At 39.7% G+C, this 21,976-nt stretch overlaps 1 protein-coding gene across 1 annotated transcript in view; it reads right to left on the bottom strand.

The window, feature by feature from the left end:
- Nucleotides 1-2,041: 2,041 nt before the first annotated feature.
- LOC131977549 (nardilysin-like) overlaps nucleotides 2,042-21,976 on the bottom strand; it is a 35,140-nt gene continuing 15,205 nt past the window's right edge. Inside the window, exons 9-31 of the mRNA XM_059340922.1 lie at nucleotides 21,774-21,831; nucleotides 20,983-21,056; nucleotides 20,261-20,330; nucleotides 19,583-19,660; nucleotides 18,987-19,107; nucleotides 18,383-18,441; nucleotides 17,870-17,924; nucleotides 17,346-17,450; nucleotides 16,466-16,589; nucleotides 15,548-15,634; nucleotides 15,340-15,459; nucleotides 14,102-14,153; nucleotides 13,313-13,463; nucleotides 12,576-12,703; nucleotides 10,537-10,699; nucleotides 9,284-9,315; nucleotides 8,847-8,985; nucleotides 7,689-7,736; nucleotides 7,523-7,575; nucleotides 6,452-6,535; nucleotides 6,141-6,348; nucleotides 5,419-5,508; nucleotides 2,042-4,896 (exon numbers count right to left, since the gene is read on the bottom strand). Coding sequence (XP_059196905.1) covers nucleotides 4,675-4,896; nucleotides 5,419-5,508; nucleotides 6,141-6,348; nucleotides 6,452-6,535; nucleotides 7,523-7,575; nucleotides 7,689-7,736; nucleotides 8,847-8,985; nucleotides 9,284-9,315; nucleotides 10,537-10,699; nucleotides 12,576-12,703; nucleotides 13,313-13,463; nucleotides 14,102-14,153; nucleotides 15,340-15,459; nucleotides 15,548-15,634; nucleotides 16,466-16,589; nucleotides 17,346-17,450; nucleotides 17,870-17,924; nucleotides 18,383-18,441; nucleotides 18,987-19,107; nucleotides 19,583-19,660; nucleotides 20,261-20,330; nucleotides 20,983-21,056; nucleotides 21,774-21,831 — 2,321 coding nt within the window. The 3' untranslated portion in view covers nucleotides 2,042-4,674. The remainder of the gene's footprint in view (nucleotides 4,897-5,418; nucleotides 5,509-6,140; nucleotides 6,349-6,451; nucleotides 6,536-7,522; nucleotides 7,576-7,688; nucleotides 7,737-8,846; nucleotides 8,986-9,283; nucleotides 9,316-10,536; nucleotides 10,700-12,575; nucleotides 12,704-13,312; nucleotides 13,464-14,101; nucleotides 14,154-15,339; nucleotides 15,460-15,547; nucleotides 15,635-16,465; nucleotides 16,590-17,345; nucleotides 17,451-17,869; nucleotides 17,925-18,382; nucleotides 18,442-18,986; nucleotides 19,108-19,582; nucleotides 19,661-20,260; nucleotides 20,331-20,982; nucleotides 21,057-21,773; nucleotides 21,832-21,976) is intronic.

Raw genomic sequence — 21,976 nt, 5'->3', positions numbered from 1 at the left:
TGTCAGGTGAAGATGATGTCATGATTTCAGGTGATGATGTCATGTGATGATGTCAGTTGATGATGTCAAGTGATGATGTCAGGTGGTGATGTCATGTGATGATGATGATGTCAGGATTGTTACAACCTGGCTCTAAGGTGGTAACAAGGAGGGAGGTCACACACAGATTGAGCATGAAAAACTAATTTTAGTTAACATAATTTAATTAACTTATTTACAAATGAGTGGTGTATGTAGATAAGAAAGGAGTCAGTCATGTCAGCAGTGTGTGGATGCGTTGAAAATATGGTGAGATTTGTGTTGTATGGTGCGAACAAAGTAAGCCACAGTGTTGGGCCTGGATCCTGCTGAGAGAGAGTGAAGCTCTGCAGAAGGCCCTCCTTTATGCCGTCTGGAGAGCCCATCCCACATGGGCAGGTACAATCACAACCCTCCCACTCTACCCTCCTTACCACTCCCAGTACCTGCAACAAAAGCAGAAGTAAACAAGAAGGCAGAGTGGGAGGGGTCGTCACAGGTGGTGATGTCAGGTGATGATGTCATGTGTGATGTCATGTGCTGATGTCAGGTGATATCAGGTGATGATGTTGTGACGATGATGTCAGGTGGTGATGATGTCATGTGTGATGTCAGATGATGATGTCATGTGATGATGATGTCAAGTGGTGATATCATGTGATGATGTCATGTGATGGTGTCATGTGTGATGTCAGGTGTGATGTCAGGTGATGATGTCATGTGATGATGATGTCATGTGTGATGTCAGCTGATGATGTCATGTGTGATGTCAGGTGATGATGTCGTGATGATGTCATGTGATGATGATGTCATGATGTCAGGTGATGATGTCATGTGATGATGATGTCATGTGATGATATTAGCTGATGATGTCATGTGATGCTGTTGTCAGGTGGTGATGATGTCATGTGTGTTGTCAGGTGATGATGTCTCAGGTGATCAGTCTCAGAAACCATCTATTATGCAGTACTGTGGTCCAAACCATTAAAAAGATCATTTCCAGCTTGGCTGACGTTAGCCATTTTGGATTAAGGGCACTCAAAAATTTTCCCCACATTTTTGAGAGGGGCACCCCGGCTCAATTTCTTATTTAACCCTTATAGATGACAAATCCAGTGAGAAACCAACCTTCGCTCTCCACGGTCATGGAACTGCTATAGATGACCCAACTATATGTCGATTTTTTTCAAAAATTGTCAAATTTTAACGTACATAAAAATGCTTCAAAGGGATCAATTATAGTCTGTTGATACATGTCAGAAATGGCAGAAAAACACCATATTATGGGATTGCCAAAAATGACCCCCTGAAAAAAAGTCATACTATAGCATGTCGATTTTCTTCTAGAAGGTCAAATTTTAAAATGCCTAAAATTGATTCAAATTGGTCAATTATTGTCTGTTGATACATATTTGAGCATAAGATGGACAAAAATGACCCAGTGAAAAAAGTCATTCTGTAGCATGTTGATTTTTTTTGGTCAAAAATGGTCAAATTTTAAAATGCTTAAAAATGGGTAAATTATGGTCTGTTGATACATATTAGAGCATAATATGGCCAGAAATGACAGAAAAACACCATATTATGGGATGTTCAAAAATGACCCTCTCGAAAAATAGTCATACTATAGCATGTCAATTTTTTTGTCAAAAATGGTCGAATTTTAAAATGTCTAAAAATGCTTTAATTTGGTCAATTATAGTCTGTTGATACATTTAGTAGTATAGTTTGTTCAAAAAAAAAAACATTTTATGGGATGTCCAAAATGACCCAGTGAAAAAAAATGTCAATTTTTGTCAAAAATGGTCAAATTTTAAAATGCCTAAAAATGGGTCAGTCTCCAAATGGGTCAATCACAGTCTGTTGATACAAGTGGTAGTACATTTTTTTCTTATCTGACGACTTTTTTCATAAAATTTCAGACTTTGTTGGTTGCCCAATCAATCAATAATCAACCATTGAAATCAGGCGCCCCCTTCAGGACAAAATCAGACATTTAAAAGAAGAAAAACAATCACAACTCTTGTTTTTTAATGGTTTTATTATCATTTATAGACAGAGTAATGCAACAAAAACAACTGAAACATTTAATTAATGTGGTTTTAATTGTCATGAAATGTAAATGTAATCAGCGTCCACTAACCGCTCCACCAACATTCAGTTAAAACACGTCACAGTTCCTTCATCACTGGCCACCACAGACTGTTATTACTCTATACACTTAGTTCTTTCAATATACATCATCACCATTATTATTACAGTATGAACACGTATATATGTAAACCCATACGTAATAAATTAAAACGTAGCTGTTGTTTTATTATTCAGTGATACTGGCTGAAGAGACATTAAATTATAGTTCTGCCCTTCTTTGTGGTCTGACTGTTTTATTTTAAACCAGAGCCCTGAGTCATCACGCTGCATTCACGTCCCCTGGGAAGAATCGTACAAATGAGTTCACAGTTCAAAGCAACAAGGATTTTTCTTTTTTTTAATTTTTTTACAGGGTGCCATGAGCGGAATCAGCTCTTTCACAGTAACAATGAACATTTTTATCATATCGCCAGCAAGTAAATATTCCCAAGAATCGTTGGGAATCCGAGCCGAACTTTATTCTGAAGCAGTCAAACATCTTGGGTAGTTTTTATGAGCAGGGACAGTTTTTATCCAGCGTCTCAAAGTAACAAATAATAAAAGAAACGAGACGAGTCTGGGCCTGATTTTAGGACCCGGGCTACAATTATTTTACTAGAAAAATGATTCTAATCTGTGCTCTGTGTTCAGACGGAGAAAGATCAGACTTCTTGATAATTAAAAGCTTTTTAAAGACACTTTCCGGTAATTATTTAATAATCATTATGATCGACCTGATTGTGATTTTCACGGCGAAAAGGAAAATGTATGTTTGAAACTAGAGTTGTTCCGATTCCGATACCAGTATGGGAAATTGCTCTGATTCTGCCGAAAATGCTGCATCGGTATCGGCGAGTACTGGAGTCCAGGCACCGATCTGATACGTCGTCATTTATTAAATTAGTAATCTATTTACTGGTTACTACTTCCAGCGATGATAAAAATTCCCCAGAGAAAGCGTAAAAGCAAACAAGATAACAGACAAAATCCTGGAATTTATTATCCTGGATGACCAACCCGTCTGTTGTCAAAAATGTGGATTTCGCTGCTTAATAATGATCATAATACAGTCATTTTTTTGAAAAAATGGTATCGGAACATCTCTTTTTGAAACGGTGATTACAGCCGTCACTTTCTGCTTTTCATTTGCTTTTCCGATCGACTCTCTGACTTAAATAAATCTAGTTTTTTTACACTGGCTGCAGCAGGGCAAACCCAAACTTAAATTCTGCTCTTAAAGCTGGAGTGTGAGACTTTTATTTTAACATTCGCTACATTCAAGCCACTTTTTTTTGTGGTTTTTTTGGACTCCGTTAAGTTTCCGGAGTGAAACAATGCTCCGTATAATAAAAAAACACACAACTGTAGAAGTGAAAGAAAACACTCAGCTGCCAGGTTTGTGTAATTCCTCTCTCTGCCAGAAGGGGGAGACAAAGTCACGTTCTCCAGCTTTAAACATTTGTTTGTTTTTTTTTTGTTCTACACAAATAACTGCAGTGATTGTATGTTGGGTTTTGCAAAAAAACAGTTTGTTTAACAGGATATTGATTGGTCATGATGATGATTCTCTGAATAAAAGGACAATAATTATTTATTATAGTTAATTATAAGGTTAGTTATGCGAAGCCTTTATATCTTGTGCTGTTTTCAGTCTTTTCTCAGTTTTTTTGCTGGTTTCGCTGCATTGTTGTAGCGTAAAAACAAAAGAAAAAACCACAAAACCACCCAGATGACTGTAAATATTACAGGAGGTTTGTTTTAAACGGCCATATTAATGTCTAAAAACTCACAAGTAGAGCTCAAATAATTATTTCTCTCATTTCAGCTCGTTCTGATCACACTGACGTTTGTTCAAGTGTTAATATTTCTGATCAGTTTGGTTTTAATTAGTTAATTAAATGTCATCGTCTACAGCTGTAACTGACTCCTGATTGGTCCGTTTCTCCTGCTCAGACTCACGAAAAGCTTCATTTAATAATTTATTAAGTTGTTCAAAATAACTAAAAAATAAACTGTACGTTCACATTGTTATTTTACAAAAACATAACATTAATAAACAGAAAATATGGATCAGAACTAACAAGTTAACATGTGCATAGGTGCATAATGAGAAAATAAATTCGCTGTATAATCAGCCGTGGAAAACGTGATTTAAATTTTAAATTGTTTACTTTTTTTTCTACGTGTAAAGTTTGAGTTTAATACTTTCAGCATCATATTTTTGCATATTTATAAAAGCTGTAACCTGCAGTACGGTGGTTACTTTGAGCCTTTATGCTACATTAAAACATTATTTTATGCGTTTAATATTTCAAATTTAAAAGCTGATGCGTCATAAATACGGGCCCAGATTTACACTTTTTTCTCACGGGATGTGAATGCAGCATTTTTACAACCACTCACACGTAACAAAAACTAAAACGCTGTTAAGCGTCCGTCCTATCAGAGTCCTCGTCCACCAGACTTCAGTGCGAGCTGTTTCCATGGTTACTTTATTGATATTATTGATGACATCAGGGCGCTCTAGCTGAGGATCTTGTGGTACGGGTGCAGCGGGAGGGAGGAGGTGAACGCTCGGATGTCGCTGATGAGCGCGGCGTCCTGCAGCGACGGCGAGGACGTCGGCAGGAAGGTCAGCTCGCTCACCTCGCCGTACGCCGAGCAGGGCGGGTTGTCGGGGCAGTCGGGGCCGCAGGCGCCGCTCGCCTCCACGGGGTCGTTCTCCTCCACGCCGAAACCCACAACCTGACGCCACGGAGAGACAAAAACGTGTTAAAATTCCTTCATTTTCTGCGTAGTATTTCTATTCTGAATATAATTTAGTTACAGTATTATAACTGTAAAATCATATTGTTATTGTTTTTTTTTTTTGTTTTTTTTATTAAAGTATTTATTTAATTTTTACTTTTTCAACATATAATACAAACACTTACAAACAGCCGCGACAGACACCAAAAACAGACAGGAAAAAAAAAAATGATGATAATAATAATTAAATAAATAAAGAAATTAAATTAAATTAAATAAATAAAAAAAACAAAAAAAAAAAACAGGCAGTCAACCCAAAACGAGTGACACGTCCTTAATGTATTGAACAAAATAATCCCATACTAAATGGAAATTCCCTTTAACATTGTTTTTCCTCATATTGTTATTATTATTATATACATGCAGCATTAACTGTGAGGGTCTATGAGACTTTTATATCAAAGCTTCACATGAAACTTTTTCTAAATAATGAAATATAATGAAGATAAAGAGACTGACGTGGACGCTGAGCTTCCTGCTGCTGGTGTTTCTGTGCTCCAGGAACCAGGAGACCAGCTCCTCCTGGGAGAACAGCTTCAGGGCCTCAATCTGCAACAGAGACCACAACGGGTCAGGACCAGGACCAGGACCAGGACCAGAACAGGACAAGAACGGGACAAGAACAGGACAAGAACAGGACAAGAACAGGACCAGAACAGGACAAGAACAGGACAAGAACGGGACAAGAACGGGACCAGAACAGAACAAGAACGGGTCCAGAAAAGGACCAGAACGGGACAAGAACAGGACCAGAACAGGACAAGAACGGGACAAGAATAGGACAAGAACAGGACCAGAACAGGACCAGAATAGGAGAAGAACGGGACAAGAAGGGGACAAGAATAGGATAAGAAAAGGACCAGGAAAGGACCAGAAAAGGACAAGAACAGGACAAGAACAGGAAAGAGAAAAGGACCAGAACGGGAAAAGAACAGGACCAGAACAGGACAAGAACGGGACAAGAATAGGAGAAGAACGGGACAAGAAGGGGACAAGAATAGGATAAGAACAGGACCAGGAAAGGACCAGAAAGGGACAAGAATGGGACCAGAACAAGACCAGAATAGGATAAGAACGGGACCAGAAACGTAGAGTAGGACCACAACAGGACAGGACAAGACAGACAGACAGACAGACAGACAGACAGACAGACAGACAGACAGACAGGTGGTGTGTCTCACCTCCTTGTTGAGCCTCCTGAAGACGTACTGCTGAGTGACCACCTCGAACCAGTTGCGGTCCACCTCCTCCCCCAGGTGAGCGTCCTCACACTCCTTCAGCTTGATGAGCGCCGTCACCTGCGTCCTGAACGCCTCCTCGCTCAGAGCCGCCAGACGCTCCCCGAAGCTCTCCAGGAACTCCTCGATCTTCTCCTCCACCAGCTCCGTGCTGCCAGGAGGAGGAGGAGGAGAGAGGAGAGAGGAGAGAGGAGATTTTAAACAGGTAAATAAAACAGTGACTGGTTCAGAGTGGAACTGGAAGGTAAACTCACCTGAACTTGGTGGCCTGCGTTTCCACGGTGACGGAGAAGCCCAGAACCCCCGAGGTGTTCCTGCAGGTCGGATACACCTGGTACCTGCAGAGACACAGTTAAAGACAGAGACAGAGACGGAGTTAAAGACAGAGACAGAGACACAGTTAAAGACAGAGACAGAGACACAGTTAAAGACAGAGACAGAGACACAGTTAAAGACAGAGACACAGTTAAAGACAGAGACAGAGACACAGTTAAAGACAGAGACAGAGACGGAGTTAGAGACAGAGACAGAGACACAGTTAAAGACAGAGACAGAGACACAGTTAAAGACAGAGACACAGTTAAAGACAGAGACAGAGACACAGTTAAAGACAGAGACAGAGACGGAGTTAGAGACAGAGACAGAGACACAGTTAAAGACAGAGACAGAGACGGAGTTAGAGACAGAGACAGAGACACAGTTAAAGACAGAGACATAGTTAAAGACAGAGACAGAGACACAGTTAAAGACAGAGACATAGTTAAAGACAGAGACACAGTTAAAGACAGAGACAGAGAGACAGTTAAAGACAGAGACATAGTTAAAGACAGAGACACAGTTAAAGACAGAGACAGAGAGACAGTTAAAGACAGAGACACAGTTAAAGACAGAAACACAGTTAAAGACAGAGACAGAGACACAGTTAAAGACAGAAACACAGTTAAAGACAGAGACAGAGAGACAGTTAAAGACAGAGACAGAGAGACAGTTAAAGACAGAGACACAGTTAAAGACAGAGACAGAGAGACAGTTAAAGACAGAGACACAGTTAAAGACAGAGACAGAGAGACAGTTAAAGACAGAGACAGAGACACAGTTAAAGACAGAGACACAGTTAAAGACAGAGACAGAGAGACAGTTAAAGACAGAGACAGAGACACAGTTAAAGACAGAGACACAGTTAAAGACAGAGACACAGTTAAAGACAGAGACACAGTTAAAGACAGAGACATAGTTAAAGACAGAGACACAGTTAAAGACAGAGTCAGAGACGGAGTCCAAGTCGGAGACGGAGATGGAGACACAGAGACAGAGTCAACACTGACCCCAGAGTCTCTTTGGTCCTCAGGAAGTCGAAGCACGGTTCCTCCATGTGCATCTGACAGAAACACAGTTTATTCATTCATTTATTTACCATATTAAAAATCTGGATCATTTTATATTGATCAATAATATGATTGATTAATTGCTGAGTGTTATTTAGTGACTCACCACCATCAGCTCCATCAGAGCGTGTTCTCTGAGGTTCTTCAGCCCCGACTGGAACAAAACACATGTAAACAATCAACTATCAACAAGAGGAAATAAATAAAAACAGCAGCAACAGAAAGAGTTCAGAACGTTTACTGAACTAAAAGAAGTAATACCAGACTGAAAATAATCTGTTACAAGTCAAAGTCCTGCACTGGAAATTTACTTTGGTAAGTATTAAAAGTAGAAAAAATTACTAAAACTAATCATCAGATGTTAATGTGAACACTTTTTACTAAAGAAATTATTTAGTTTTTGTGGATAATTTAGAATAAAAAGGGAAACTGTTTCTTTAAAGAGATGCTGATTCTGATTTTTGTTTTTTTAATTTTCTCATTTCTAACAGAAACAATCTATACAGGGAGATTTTTTTGTGGTTTTGAGGTGAGGGAGTGAGAAGGTGAAGGGGTGAGGAGGTGAGGAGGGGAGGAGGTGAGGAGAAGGTAGCGAGGAGGCAGCGAGGAGGTGAAGGGGGGTGAGGAGGGGAGGAAGTGAGGAGGTGAGGGGACGAGAAGGTGAGGAGGTGAGGAGTTGAAGTGGTGAGGAGGTGAGGAGGCGAGGAGGTGAGGAGGTGAAGGGGTGAGGAGGTGAAGGGGTGAGGAGGTGAGGCAATGAGGAGGTGAGGAGGAGGTGAAGGGGTGAGGAGGTGAAGGGGTGAGGAGGTGAGGCGGTGAGGAGGTGAGGAGGGGAGGAGGTAAGAAGGTGAGGAGAAGGTAGCGAGGAGGCAGCGAGGAGGTGAAGGGGTGAGGAGTTGAGGGGGTGAGGAGGTGAGGAGAAGGTAGCGAGGAGGCGAGGAGGAGGTGAACGGGTGAGGAGGTGAGGCAATGAGGAGGTGAGGAGGAGGTGAAGGGGTGAGGAGGTGAAGGGGTGAGGAGGTGAGGTGGTGAGGAGGTGAGGAGGGGAGGAGGTAAGAAGGTGAGGAGAAGGTAGCGAGGAGGCAGCGAGGAGGTGAAGGGGTGAGGAGGTGAGGAGAAGGTAGCGAGGAGGCGAGGAGGAGGTGAAGGGGTGAGGAGGTGAGGTGTTGAAGTGGTGAGGAGGTGAGGAGGCGAGGAGTTGAGGGGGTGAGGAGGTGAAGAAGTGAGGAGGTCAGCAGAAGAGGAGGTGCTGTAGTGCTCCTACCTGGTAGTAGACGGTGACCTCAGAGTTTGCGTCTCCTTTGTTGAGAGATTTGACTTTACAGAGATGAAACTTGTGAGGAAGCTCCACCACCCGGAACAAGACGGGGACCTCTGCTGACAGGGGACGGAACTGCAGCTTACTGAGGACACACAGGACAGACAGGGAGACAGACAGACAGGGGGAGAGACAGACAGGGAGAGAGACAGACAGACAGACAGGGAGACAGACAGACAGACAGGGAGACAAAAAAAAAAAAAAAAAAATATTAAAAAAAATTAAGAAGCCAAAAATGTCCCTAGTGATGCACAATAATAATAATAATAATAATAATAATGATAATAACAACAGTTCTGGCTGTTTCTGTTATCAGATGAGTGAAAAAACGTTCTAATAAAAACAAACCAAGATGAAACTAGAGAGATGGAGAGTGAACTCACTCGATGAAATACTGCAGGAACTCTCTGGACTCCTGTTGGAGGAAACAACAGACATCAACATCAACACAAACAAAAACGACTTTCAGCACACATATTTGAGATTTTTTTATACACCAAAAGAATAATAAATAATGAAAACGATCATTATTTATCAGTGAGGTGAAGTTACTCTTTATTACAACTTTCTGACGAACGGGACACAACAGGATTTAACCAGTACACAGAATTTTTCCATGGGAACCTGAACGCACCACTTAAATTTAAACTACTGTGTAAAATCAACCTGGGCAAAGTGTCCTTTTGCTAAGTCAGTCAAACTTTCTTAAGATATTGCCTAAATATGTAAAGGGAATAGTTAAATCATTTCTCATAATACAAGTTCTCATGTGTATCATTTTTTCTGCAGCATTGCAGAAATGATCAGGTTTTTACAAATTAACTTGACTCAAAGTCTACCGTGAAATGTGAGATTTTTTTTACCCGAGGAGCAGGAGAGGGACAAGGAGGAGGAGGATGAAGAGGAGGAGGAGGAGAGGGAGGAAAAGGAGAAGGAGGAGGAGAGGGAAGAAGAGAGGGAGGAGGAGGAGGAGGTGGAAGAGAGGGAGGAGAGAGAGGAGGAAGGGATGAGAGGGAGGAGGAGGAGGAGGAAGAGGAGGAGCAGGAGGAGGAGGGGAGGAGGAGGAGGAGGAGGAGGAAGAGGAGGAGGAGGAGAGGGAGGAAAAGGAGAAGGAGGAGGAGAGGGAAGAAGAGAGGGAGGAGGAGGAGGAGGTGGAAGAAAAGGGAGGAGAGAGAGGAGGAAGAAGAGGAGGAGCAGGAGGAGGAAGAGGAGGAGGAGAGGAAGAAGAGGAGGAGGAGGAGAGGGAGGAAAAGGAGAAGGAGGAGGAGAGGGAAGAAGAGAGGGAGGAGGAGGAGGAGGTGGAAGAGAGGGAGGAGGAGGAGGAAGAAGAGGAGGAGCAGGAGGAGGAGGGGAGGAGAGGGAGGAGGAGGAGGAGGAGGAAGAGGAGGAGGAGAGGAAGAAGAGGAGGAGAGGGAAGAAGAGAGAGAGGAGGAGGAGGAGGAGGAAGAAGAGGAGGAGCAGGAGGAGGAGGGGAGGAGAGGGAGGAGGAGGAGGAGGAGGAAGAGGAGGAGGAGAGGAAGAAGAGGAGGAGGATGATGACAAGAGGGAGGAGGAGTATTTCCAGGAGTCAATGTGTGAAAGCTGACAGAATAAAGCAGAACCAGAGAGGAGGTGTAGGAGCTGTGATGGGTCTCACCGTGCTGGTGAAGTTGCCCTGCACCAGCCCCTCCACGTAGAGCTCCGCCTTCAGCCCGCTGACGAAGCTGATGAGGTCATCGACCGTCAGCCCCTTGGTGACGGCCTGGTACTTCTGGATGACCGACCAGCGGCAGTGCTCCAGGATCAGCAGACGCACGTCCCTAAAGAGACACCACACGCTTCATCTGGTCACCTGACCTTCACAAACAGCTACAGAGAGCTGAGACAAGTCAAAACTATAACAGTAAAGTATCTTTTTAATTAGGACGACTGATTATTCTCAAATATTATCACTGCAGGAACATGTTCCCACTTGTTCCCAAAAGTTCTGACTGAGTTTGAATATTTCTACAGATTTGTGCCGAGGCAAATCCAAAAGAAAACATTCGCTAAAGACATTAAACGGTTTTTATTTCCAACACTGATTATGATTAAAACTGTCATCATGGCCACCGAGAACTATTGTTACACTGTGGATTTTTTCTTCTTCCTCTTCTGGACGTGCGGTTTGATCGGGATCGGTGTGCTATTACTTTTCTCTACGGAATACGAATACGCACACACACCTCCAGATACACATGCTTCACACACACACACATACACACACACACACACACCTCCAGATACACATGCTTCACACACACACACACATACACACACACACACACACCTCCAGATACACATGCTTCACACACACACACACATACACACACACACACACACCTCCAGATACACATGCTTCACACACACACACACACACACACACCTCCAGATACACATGCTTCACACACACACACACACACACACACACACACACACACACACACACACCTCCAGATACATGCTTCACACACACACACACACACACACACACACACACCTCCAGATACACATGCTTCACACACACACACACACACACACACACCTCCAGATACATGCTTCACACACACACACACACACCTCCAGATACATGCTTCACACACACACACACACACACCTCCAGATACATGCTTCACACACACACTCCTCCAGATACACATGCTTCACACACACACTCCTCCAGATACACATGCTTCACACACACACACACTCCTCCAGATACACATGCTTCACACACACACACACACACACACACTCCTCCAGATACATGCTTCACACACACACACACACTCCTCCAGATACATGCTTCACACACACACACACACACACACACACACACACTCCTCCAGATACATGCTTCACACACACACACACACACACACACCTCCAGATACATGCTTCACACACACACACACACACACACGCTTCACACACACACACACACACACACACCTCCAGATACGCATGCTTCACACACACACACACACACACACACCTCCAGATACATGCTTCACACACACACACACCTCCAGATACACATGCTTCACACACACACACACACACACCTCCAGATACATGCTTCACACACACACACACACCTCCAGATACACATGCTTCACACACACACACCTCCAGATACACATGCTTCACACACACACACACACACACACACACTCCTCCAGATACATGCTTCACACACACACACACACACACACATGCACACACACACACTCCTCCAGATACACGTTTCACACACACACACACACACACACACACACACACACACACACACATACATTTTGAGGTTAAAGGTCATAGGTTGCTGTATAAATTAATACTTGTAAAGGAATGCTTGTTGTAGGTGTGCTCCTTGTATATTATATAGTATCATAACATTACTAGTATTAATTGTTATAAATCTCTGAAGAATCTCATCATAGTGTACACACACCGGCAGTAGCCCTCGTGGCCCTTTCACAATCTCCCCAGAGGAAATTTTCTAGTTTTTTTTATTTTTGTATCTTGTCTGATTCCTGGAATATATTCATCCTGGTTCAACCGTGTTAAACACTTTGTTCTGAAAGATGCAGTATGAATATAGCTTACTACTACTACTACTATTATTATTATGTGTGTGTGTGTGTGTGAGTGACCTACTTGCCCAGTCTCTCTGGTTTGATGAGGATGTTGAAGTAAGTTTTCTTCAGCTGCTCAGCGAACATGTTGAAGACGCCCGGCTCGGCGCTGAAGTCGGCCAGATGATCCACGATCAGCTTCAGCAGCAGCTGCAACACAAATATGGGTTTATTACATTATTAATATTAGGAATTTACTGTTTTAGTTAGAAATATAAGAGTAAGGCTTCTTCAGAATAATGTGACATAAAGCTCTGAAACATGACTAAATATCTCATGTCAGAAATATCAAAACAAACTATCTCAAAATAAAATAAAAACGCACCGTTTATCGTAGCAAGAATCGGAGAGTTTTAACCTTTAACCTGTTAGAAAAAGTAACCAAAACGAAGCTTGAACTTGTGATATCTCTGTTAGAATAATAATTTTGTGTCTTTTTTTACTCATTTTACGTTGTTATTTGGTCATTTTGTGTCTTTCTTTTCTCAATTTCACATATTTTTTTGGTCACTTGTATCCTTTTTGGTGATGTTATGAATTTATCATTGGTCATTTTGTGTGTGTTTTTAAAAAAATTATAATTTATCAGAGAAATTGAACTTTTTTTCTGGTTTCTGTCAACTGTCTAACTGTGTTGTTCTGCACAAAGACGTGTTTGAGTCGTTCTGATTGTTCTGATTCCATAGAGCTGGACTTATAGATTTTATATGTGTGTGTGTGTGTGTGTGTGTGTGTGTGTGTGTGTGTGTGTGTCCTCACCGGCAGCTTGTGGTTGAAGCCCTTCAGTCTGATCACCAGTCCGTGTTCTCCGGCCACCAGTTTGTACTCCAGCTGAGCCACGTCGGCCTCGTAGGCCGGCTCGGCCAGATTATGAGCCAAGATGTTCACGAAGAGGTCGAACAGAACCAGACTGAAACAGGATCAACACGTTTATACAACAGAACCAGACTGAAACAGGATAAACACGTTTATACAACAGAACCAGACTGAAACAGGATCAACACGTTTATACAACAGAACCAGACTGAAACAGGATCAACACGTTTATATCTGCTTCACGTTCCAACAGAACCAGACTGAAACAGGATCAACACATTTATATCTGCTTCACGTTCCAACAGAACCAGACTGAAACAGGATCAACACGTTTATATCTGCTTCACGTTCCAACAGAACCAGACTGAAACAGGATCAACACGTTTATATCTGCTTCATTTTCCAACAGAACCAGACTAAAACAGGATCAAAGCGTTTATATCTGCTCCATGTTGGAACAGAACCAGACTGAAACAGGATGAACACATTTATATCTGCTTCACGTTCCAACAGAACCAGACTGAAACAGGATCAACACATTTATATCTGCTTCACGTTCCAACAGAACCAGACTGAAACAGGATCAACACGTTTATATCTGCTTCATGTTGGAACAGAACCAGACTGAAACAGGATCAACACGTTTATATCTGCTTCATGTTGGAACAGAACCAGACTGAATCAGGATCAACACGTTCAGAAGAAGAACATGATTTTAACGTGGTTTCTTACTTCTCAGGACTCTTCTGGATCATCGGGGAGATCAGGTTGAAACGGATATAAGCTGAAACACAAAATAACACGACATCATGTTTAATTTATATTTATTTAATTATTATTTTACTTTTTAAACCTCAGGTGAAAGTTTCAAGTTATTTACTGTCTCACACACAACAATTATAGAGAAGAAAATCTTCCTCTAAGAAAAAATAAAATGAGAATCTAATAAAATAGTGCAGAAGTTAACATATATGGATAAAAAATAATGTTTAAAATACTAAATATTTGTGGTGAAATGTTACTTGTTTTGTTAGGTGTGTGTGTTTAAATAAAAAAAATTAAAATGTGAATAGCTGTCCTATTTTAATGTCTATGCTGAGGTTTTAATAGGCATTTTCTATCTGCTTTGTGTAGCAGAGTGGTTCTTTAAGCCAGTTAGAGAGTTAAAAAGGGATTTCACAACGGGAAATGTAATTGGCTACAGCAATTTATTGAGATTTAAGGTGATATATGTATTCAAATACAAATCACAAGTCAAAATGGTGCTAAATTTGGCTGAATTATAAAAGGTTTAACCCTTTATCAGGCAAAGAACTATATTCGGTAACTTCAGGTAATATTTTGAGAAAAAAGTTGCAAATTTACTAGATTAAAGTGGCAAATCTACAAGAAAAAAAGTCGCAGATTTACAAGAAAAAAGTGGAAAAAAGCTACTTTTTTCTCCCAGATTCACCGCTTTAAATAAATCATAAATCTGCACATTTTTTCTCTTGTAGATTTGCCACTTTAATCTCAAAACTTTTTTCTCAAAATATTATTTTTGTATGTTTTTTTTCCCCACATTCTGGCTGTATGTAATATCCTCCAATATTCTCTAGGGTTGAAATTTGGAATTTGCAAGTATTTCAATGAGTGTCCTATTAAGGGTTAAAGTGGTGAATCTGGGAGAAAAAAGTTGCTTTTTCCCACTTTTTTCTCGTAAATCTGCGACTTTTTTCACGCAGATTTGCCACTTTAAATCTCTTAAATCGGCGGCTTTTTTTTCTTGTAGATTTGCCACTTTAATCTAGTAAATTTGCAACTTTTTTCTCGAAATATTACCTGAAGTTACCAAATATAGTTCTTCGTCTGATAAAGGGTTAAGTGGTAAAATGAAGAGACATTTGGGAGCCGAATTTGAGAGCGTCTCTTCTTGGTGATCTGAGCCAAATGATCCGGATCAATAAAAGAGACCAGGTTCCTCTGAATACCTTTGGGGATCTTGAACTTGTTGTCCTTCTTGTACCACAGACAGCCTCGCTCGTTGTTCACGATCCTGACGGGGAACTCCGTGTCGGGACAGTCCGACGTCTTCAGGGTGAAATCCGTCGCTGCAGCACCAAAAACAACAAACGTGTCATCGATCTGATACACAGTCCATCAGGCTGGATTCATGTTTTTATACTTTGAGTTACTGACCGATGAATTTGTTCTCAGCAGGAAGGTGGAGCTCAGTGTTGAGCTCAAAGTCTCCGGTCCAGCGCTGACTCCACTCCTCTGGGATGTCTGAGGACACAAACTAACTCTTTGCTCTTGTTTTCACTTTCATTTCTTCTTTTTTTTTATCAATTATCGTCAGGATTGAGCAGAAAAAGCCATTTTGCAGGTTAAAATATAAAAACTGCAGCTTTAACATTAATAATCTGCAGCACAAACTTACAGCAGCTTCAACAAAGTGTCTAAATATTTGGATGAAAATGTAATAAATAAAAAAAATGATTATATTAATGATATATTTATTAAATTAGCATGAATAAATCAGCAAAAGTATACCATTTATTACAGCAAGAGACTGTAAAAAAAAAAAAAAAAAAAAAAAAAAATTGAAATTTGAAATTTGACATTTCCAACAGACCTTTGACAAATCATGTGATGAACAATTTCGTAGGAAAAACATTTTACCTGAAAATAGTGACATTTAAAATGTAAAAAAGGTTTTTTGCAGTCTTGGGAACACTTGTGGACATTTGGAAAAATGTTGCATGTGTGTAGTTTATTTTATGGAATTATTGTGAAATAAATTATCAAAGAAATTCAATTTTTTTCATTTTAAATGTTTGAGTCGTTCTGACAGGAGAGGCTTGAAACATGACAATCCTTCAATATGTACAATATGTGGAGAAAACATTTTTTTGGGTAATTTTGTGCCTTTTTTGGTAATAGTCTGAGTATTTTGTGTCATTTTACGTTTTTATTTTGACATTTTGTGTCTTTCTTTGCCAATTTAAGTATTGTTTTGGTCATTTGTATCTTTTTTTGGTGATGTTACGTCTTTTTTTTGTAATTTTTGTGTGTGTGTGTGTGCGTGTGTCTGTGTGTGTGTGTGTGTGTGTGTACCCTCCATGCTGTAGCAGGTTCCGAACCACTTCTCTCTGAGAGGACATCGTCCTTCGTTCTCCGGAGACAAAAGCAGCAGATTGGCTCGATCAGGAGTCAGAGGAGCCAGAGCACAGCTGATCACCTACACACACACACACACACACACACACACACACACACACACACACAGAGACACACACACACAGAGACACACACACACAGAGACACACACACACACACACACACACACACACACACACACACACACACACACACACACACACACACACACACACACACACACACACACACACACACACACACACACACACACACACACACACACACACACACACACACACACACACACACAGGGTCCAGTTTATTGCTGTGTACGTTTTCACATTTTTGCTTTGGAGTTTTGGTTCAAAAAATTTCCGATGAAAACAAATATTGCAAAAATTAAGAAATAAATATAGCAGAAAATTATAATAAGATGTGAAAAAATACTATAAAAAATATGTTTTATATATATATATATATATATATATATATATATATATATATAGTGAGATAAAACATTTACAGTCAGACTTCAGACAGTTTCTAATAAAAACTTTGGAGGGTAAATAAACTGAAATAAAGATTAAATACGGAGCGATTTTTGGACAAATACTAGCATCAGGTCCCGGTCTGATCCTGGATCAGGTCCGGGTCTGATCCTTGATCAGGTCCGGGTCTGATCCTGGATCAGGTCCGGGTCTGATCCTGGATCAGGTCCGGGTCTGATCCTGGATCAGGTCCCGGTCTTATCCTGGATCAGGTCCCGGTCTGATCCTGGATCAGGTCCTGGTCCCGGTCTGATCCTGGATCAGGTCCTGGTCTGGTCCTGGTTTACCTGCGGGTCGAACTCGAACATGAGCTGGTCTCCGGTCAGGAAGTCTTCTTTAGGGAACAGCTGCATGTTCTCACAGATGTTCTCCACGAACTCGATGGGATCCGTCTGAGGAACATGAAACATCACTCAGTTATTAAAACACATTTAACTTTTACTGATTCAGGAAAATAAACAGCAGAGCTTTTCAAATCTTTGTAGATGCCTCAAGATATTTAATTTTTGATCTTTTTAGGTTAAATTAAAACCCCCAAAATTAATATTTTGATACAATCCCTTTCTTAAAAATATAAAAACACCCATACTACACACAGCTGATTATTAATGATGGTGTAAATGAGGATTAAAACAGTTCTGTCTTTGAGTTTTTAGAACTTAACTCATTTAGTATAATGTCCTAATTGTATTATCGTCATCATTGGAGTTTTAATGATCACAAATCTGAGTTATTTCCTTGTAAAATTTGAATAATAAACAAACAGTGTGTGTGTGTGTGTGTGTGTGTGTGTGTGTGTGTGTGTGTGTACCTGTTCCTGATAGTGGAACTCGTTGGCTTCGATCTTCTGAATTTCCTCGTAGATCCTGAAAACAAAAGAAGTTTTGTGACAGTTTTGTGAAGTAAACAGACAGCTTCAGGACACAAACATCAGCATGTTTATTCAGATTAATATTAGTTATTGTTGGTATTCTGGGGTTCAGTAAGAGACTTCATGTCTGAAAAAATAATTAGAAAGTGTTTTAGAACATATAGTTAAGGTAAAAATAGAGGTGATATAAATATCAGCTGCAATAATCAACCACAATAATAAAAAAAAACTGTGTAAATGTAAAGTAAAAATAGGAGAAAAATACAGACTCTTTAACTATTACTACTCCTCTGAACCTTTCTGCTGAGTTTCTGCACAAATGTCTTTTTAAACATATACAATTATATAAACATAAACCTTTCAAATCCTTGTCCTGTGTGTGTGTGTGTGTGTGTGTGTGTGTGTGTGTGTGTGTGTGTGTGTGTGTGTGTGTGTGTGTGTGTTTGTCCTGACCTCTGCTGAGGACCGAGACTCTGCAGCATCTTCAGGTACTGGAACACAAAATGAACAACCTGCACGAAAAACACAAACATCTCTTTGTTAATATTTGACCTCAAAATTAAATGGAGAAGCAACAGTTAAAATTTCCAGAAATGTTCTATGTGAAGTTAAACTGGGGAATTTTTGAAATATTCCAATTGGAAACTTTCAATGGCAAAATGCATGGGAATTAACTGGAATTTGGGGGTAATTTAAATAAACTGCATCATATCCAAACATAAATATAAACATTGTGTCTCGTCATAAGCAGGCATCCTGCAAAAATTATACTACTAAAAAACATTTCAACAGATTTATTTGTAAGTAGAACTTTTTAGGGTTTCAATGATTTTATTGAACAAGGTTTACACATGAATTTAGTAATTTGTTTATTTCATGTTTATTTATTTATTTATTTCACCTGCTGCAGAGGAATTATTGATTCAGGAAACATTCTGAGCTGTTTCTCAGGTTTTGGGAGGTTGTTTTGAAACGAGTTTTTAGAGGAGACTCAGGACTTAATGGGTTAATGTGTGTGTGTGTGTGTGTGTGTGTGTGTGTGTGTGTGTGTGTGTACCTGGTAGAAGTTGTGGTAGCCCTGGTCTGTGAGGGTGATGGAGATGGAGAAGATGGAGTAGGTGGTGTTCTGGTCGAAACCTGTTTCACTGTTTCCTCCAAACAGAGCCAGAGCCCAGCACCTAACACACACACACACACACACACACACACACACACACACACACACACACACACACACACACACACACACATACACACACAGACACACAGAAAGATACACAGATACACAGACACACACACACACACACACACACACAGACACACAGAAAGATACACAGATACACAGACACACACACACACACACACACACACACACACACACACACACACACACACACACACAGACACACAGAAAGATACACAGATACACAGACACACACACACACACACACACAGAAAGATACACACACACACACACACACACACAGACACACAGAAAGATACACAGATACACAGACACACACACACACACACACACACACAGAAAGATACACAGACACACAGACAGTTTAGTATGAGTCCTGTGACCTTGTTTACTGTTTATTGTTGACTGTTTACTGTTGACTGTTGACTGGTTGTGTGTGTGAGACTGACTTCTTGCGCAGCAGTGACAGGATGCTGCCGGTTCCTTCGTGTCCGATCAGCCACGAGATGTAGTGGAGAGGTTTCACTCTGAAAACACAAACACACACGCTGTCATTCATTCTGTCTCCGTGGCAACAAGAGGTGACAGCAGGGGAACGTTTTCTAACAAAGTCTCAAGCTCTTTACGTCGGTTTAATAGAAAATATCTGAATGATTTTGTTAGAAAAAAGTGGAGACGCAGCATCACTAACAGTCAGGGGAAAGTTACTGAGTTGTTTTTTTTTTTGTAGGGACGGGAATAGTTAATATAATGTGCAAAAATGAACTTTCCAGAGAAGAATGCGTGTTTATGTATAAATGAGTGGTTACACGTTTAATGCATGGGTTTGAAAAGTATGTTTTCTTTTCCACGTATATATATCTTGTTTATCGTAGAAAGAAACTGTAAAAACAGACATTATCAGCAGAGTTTGAACTTTCCGACAGTCCTTGAACGTATCATCAGTTACGAACGTTTCTGTTATAAAAAGTGACTAAAACTTGTGTTAAAATGTTTATATTTGTGTCAGAATCTCTTTATTCTACATGTGTCATTTAAAAGAAATTTGCATTTGCACACTATATATATATATATATATATATATATATATATATATATATATCCTAAGATATGTAGCAGTAACTGACCTGTAGTGTTTCCCCTGAGGAGGGACGGCCCAGCTGATGGTCAGAGCATGAACCTTCCTCACAGGAACCACTGAAACACACCATCCATCACTTATCATATAATAATAATAATAATAATATTAATAATGAGTGCTTTTCAGGAAGCTCAAGGACACTTTACTAATAATAATCACAATTTTAAAAAACAACAGCAATTTAAAAAAAAAAATATATATATAAAGATATAATATGGGAGACCAGCAGTATTCATGATATAAAAATCAGGATTATACGATTACATTTAGACGGTTATTTAAACTTTATAAATGCTATTATTAACCATCAGAGCAGACAAAGATATAAAAAAGGAAATAAGAAGAAGAATTAAATCATTAAACTATACAAGAAATGTATCAACAAGCAAACAAAAAATAAATAGAAAAGTAATATATATATTTGACCAAAACATTAGGAGTAATAGTAGATAATTACTTGTGAGCCGATAAACAAAAGGTTGTTACTCCGGTGAAAAGTTATTTATATCTTGTTAGTTAGAGATAAAGTTTGTTTTTTATAATAACGACTTTAATTCATCGTTACCTCAGAATAATAAAAATCTGTTTATTAACTTGTGATCTCAAGATGATGGTGGAAGGTAAAGTGTTTGGTCCGTGAACATTTACAGCTCCTGTCAACATGAATATTATCTATAATCTTTAATCTATAATCTGCTGCTGTCTGACCTCTGTAGAGTTTGTTGAAGGCCGGAGTGTCGAACGGCTGCAGGAGATCAGAGAAGTCGGCTCGAGGTTCACCGCTGAAACAAACAAACAAACAAACAAACAAATGTTACAACACAAAGCTGATTTCATTTATTTACCTTTTTACTCTTTGTGTGATTATATTATTGATCCGTTCTTTCTTTTATTTTGTGTAATTTATTCTCATATTTACTGATGTTGATGTCTTATTTTATGATATGATTTTAAATTTGTGATACAACTACAAGATTAAAAAGAGTGATGATAATAATAATAATAATAATAATAATAATAATAATAATTAGCTAATCATTTGTGACATATATTTAATTCAAAATTGTCCAAAGACAGATAAGTAAACTGTATTTACATTTTACCCAGCACACCAACTTTTGGGGATTTATTTGGGAGTTTAAAGAAAACACACATGATATATCACCTGAAAGTTTAGTTGGTTTTTTTTAGTTGTTTATTTTTTACATAAACTCCTAATAATAACAACAAACATTCTTCATGTGGATCCCATAGATTTGTTATTATTGTGACCAGGACACAAGCTGATTGATACACTTGAGACATGACGTTTAAATACAATTAATTAAAATTTCTGCGCTGCAATTTCTGTTTATGTATCGGCCAAAACATGCTCAGATATTATATATCTGTTGTTATTGTCTTATTTATCAGTCCAGCTGTAGTTTGTAAACATTTACCTGGTTTACTGCAGCGTTTAAACTGGTTAGAGGTTCTACAGGTAGAAATAATAAACTCACTTGTTGGGAACTTTGATGAAGATCTCTCTCACCCACTGCTCCAGAGTGTCCAGAGTCTCTAAACAACAACAACAACAACAACATGACAGAGTCAGAGATCAAGAGGAGTGGAGTGAAATGAAGAAAGTGGGGAATAAGGATAAGATGAGGGTAAGGGAGGAAGAAAGGCGAGCAAAAGAGAAAGGAGGAGGAGGAGCAGAGTT

Source organism: Centropristis striata, chromosome 9 (genome assembly GCF_030273125.1).
Source record: "Centropristis striata isolate RG_2023a ecotype Rhode Island chromosome 9, C.striata_1.0, whole genome shotgun sequence".
Classification (NCBI taxonomy): Eukaryota; Metazoa; Chordata; class Actinopteri; order Perciformes; family Serranidae; genus Centropristis; species Centropristis striata.
This window is presented reverse-complemented; position numbering and strand designations above follow the sequence as displayed.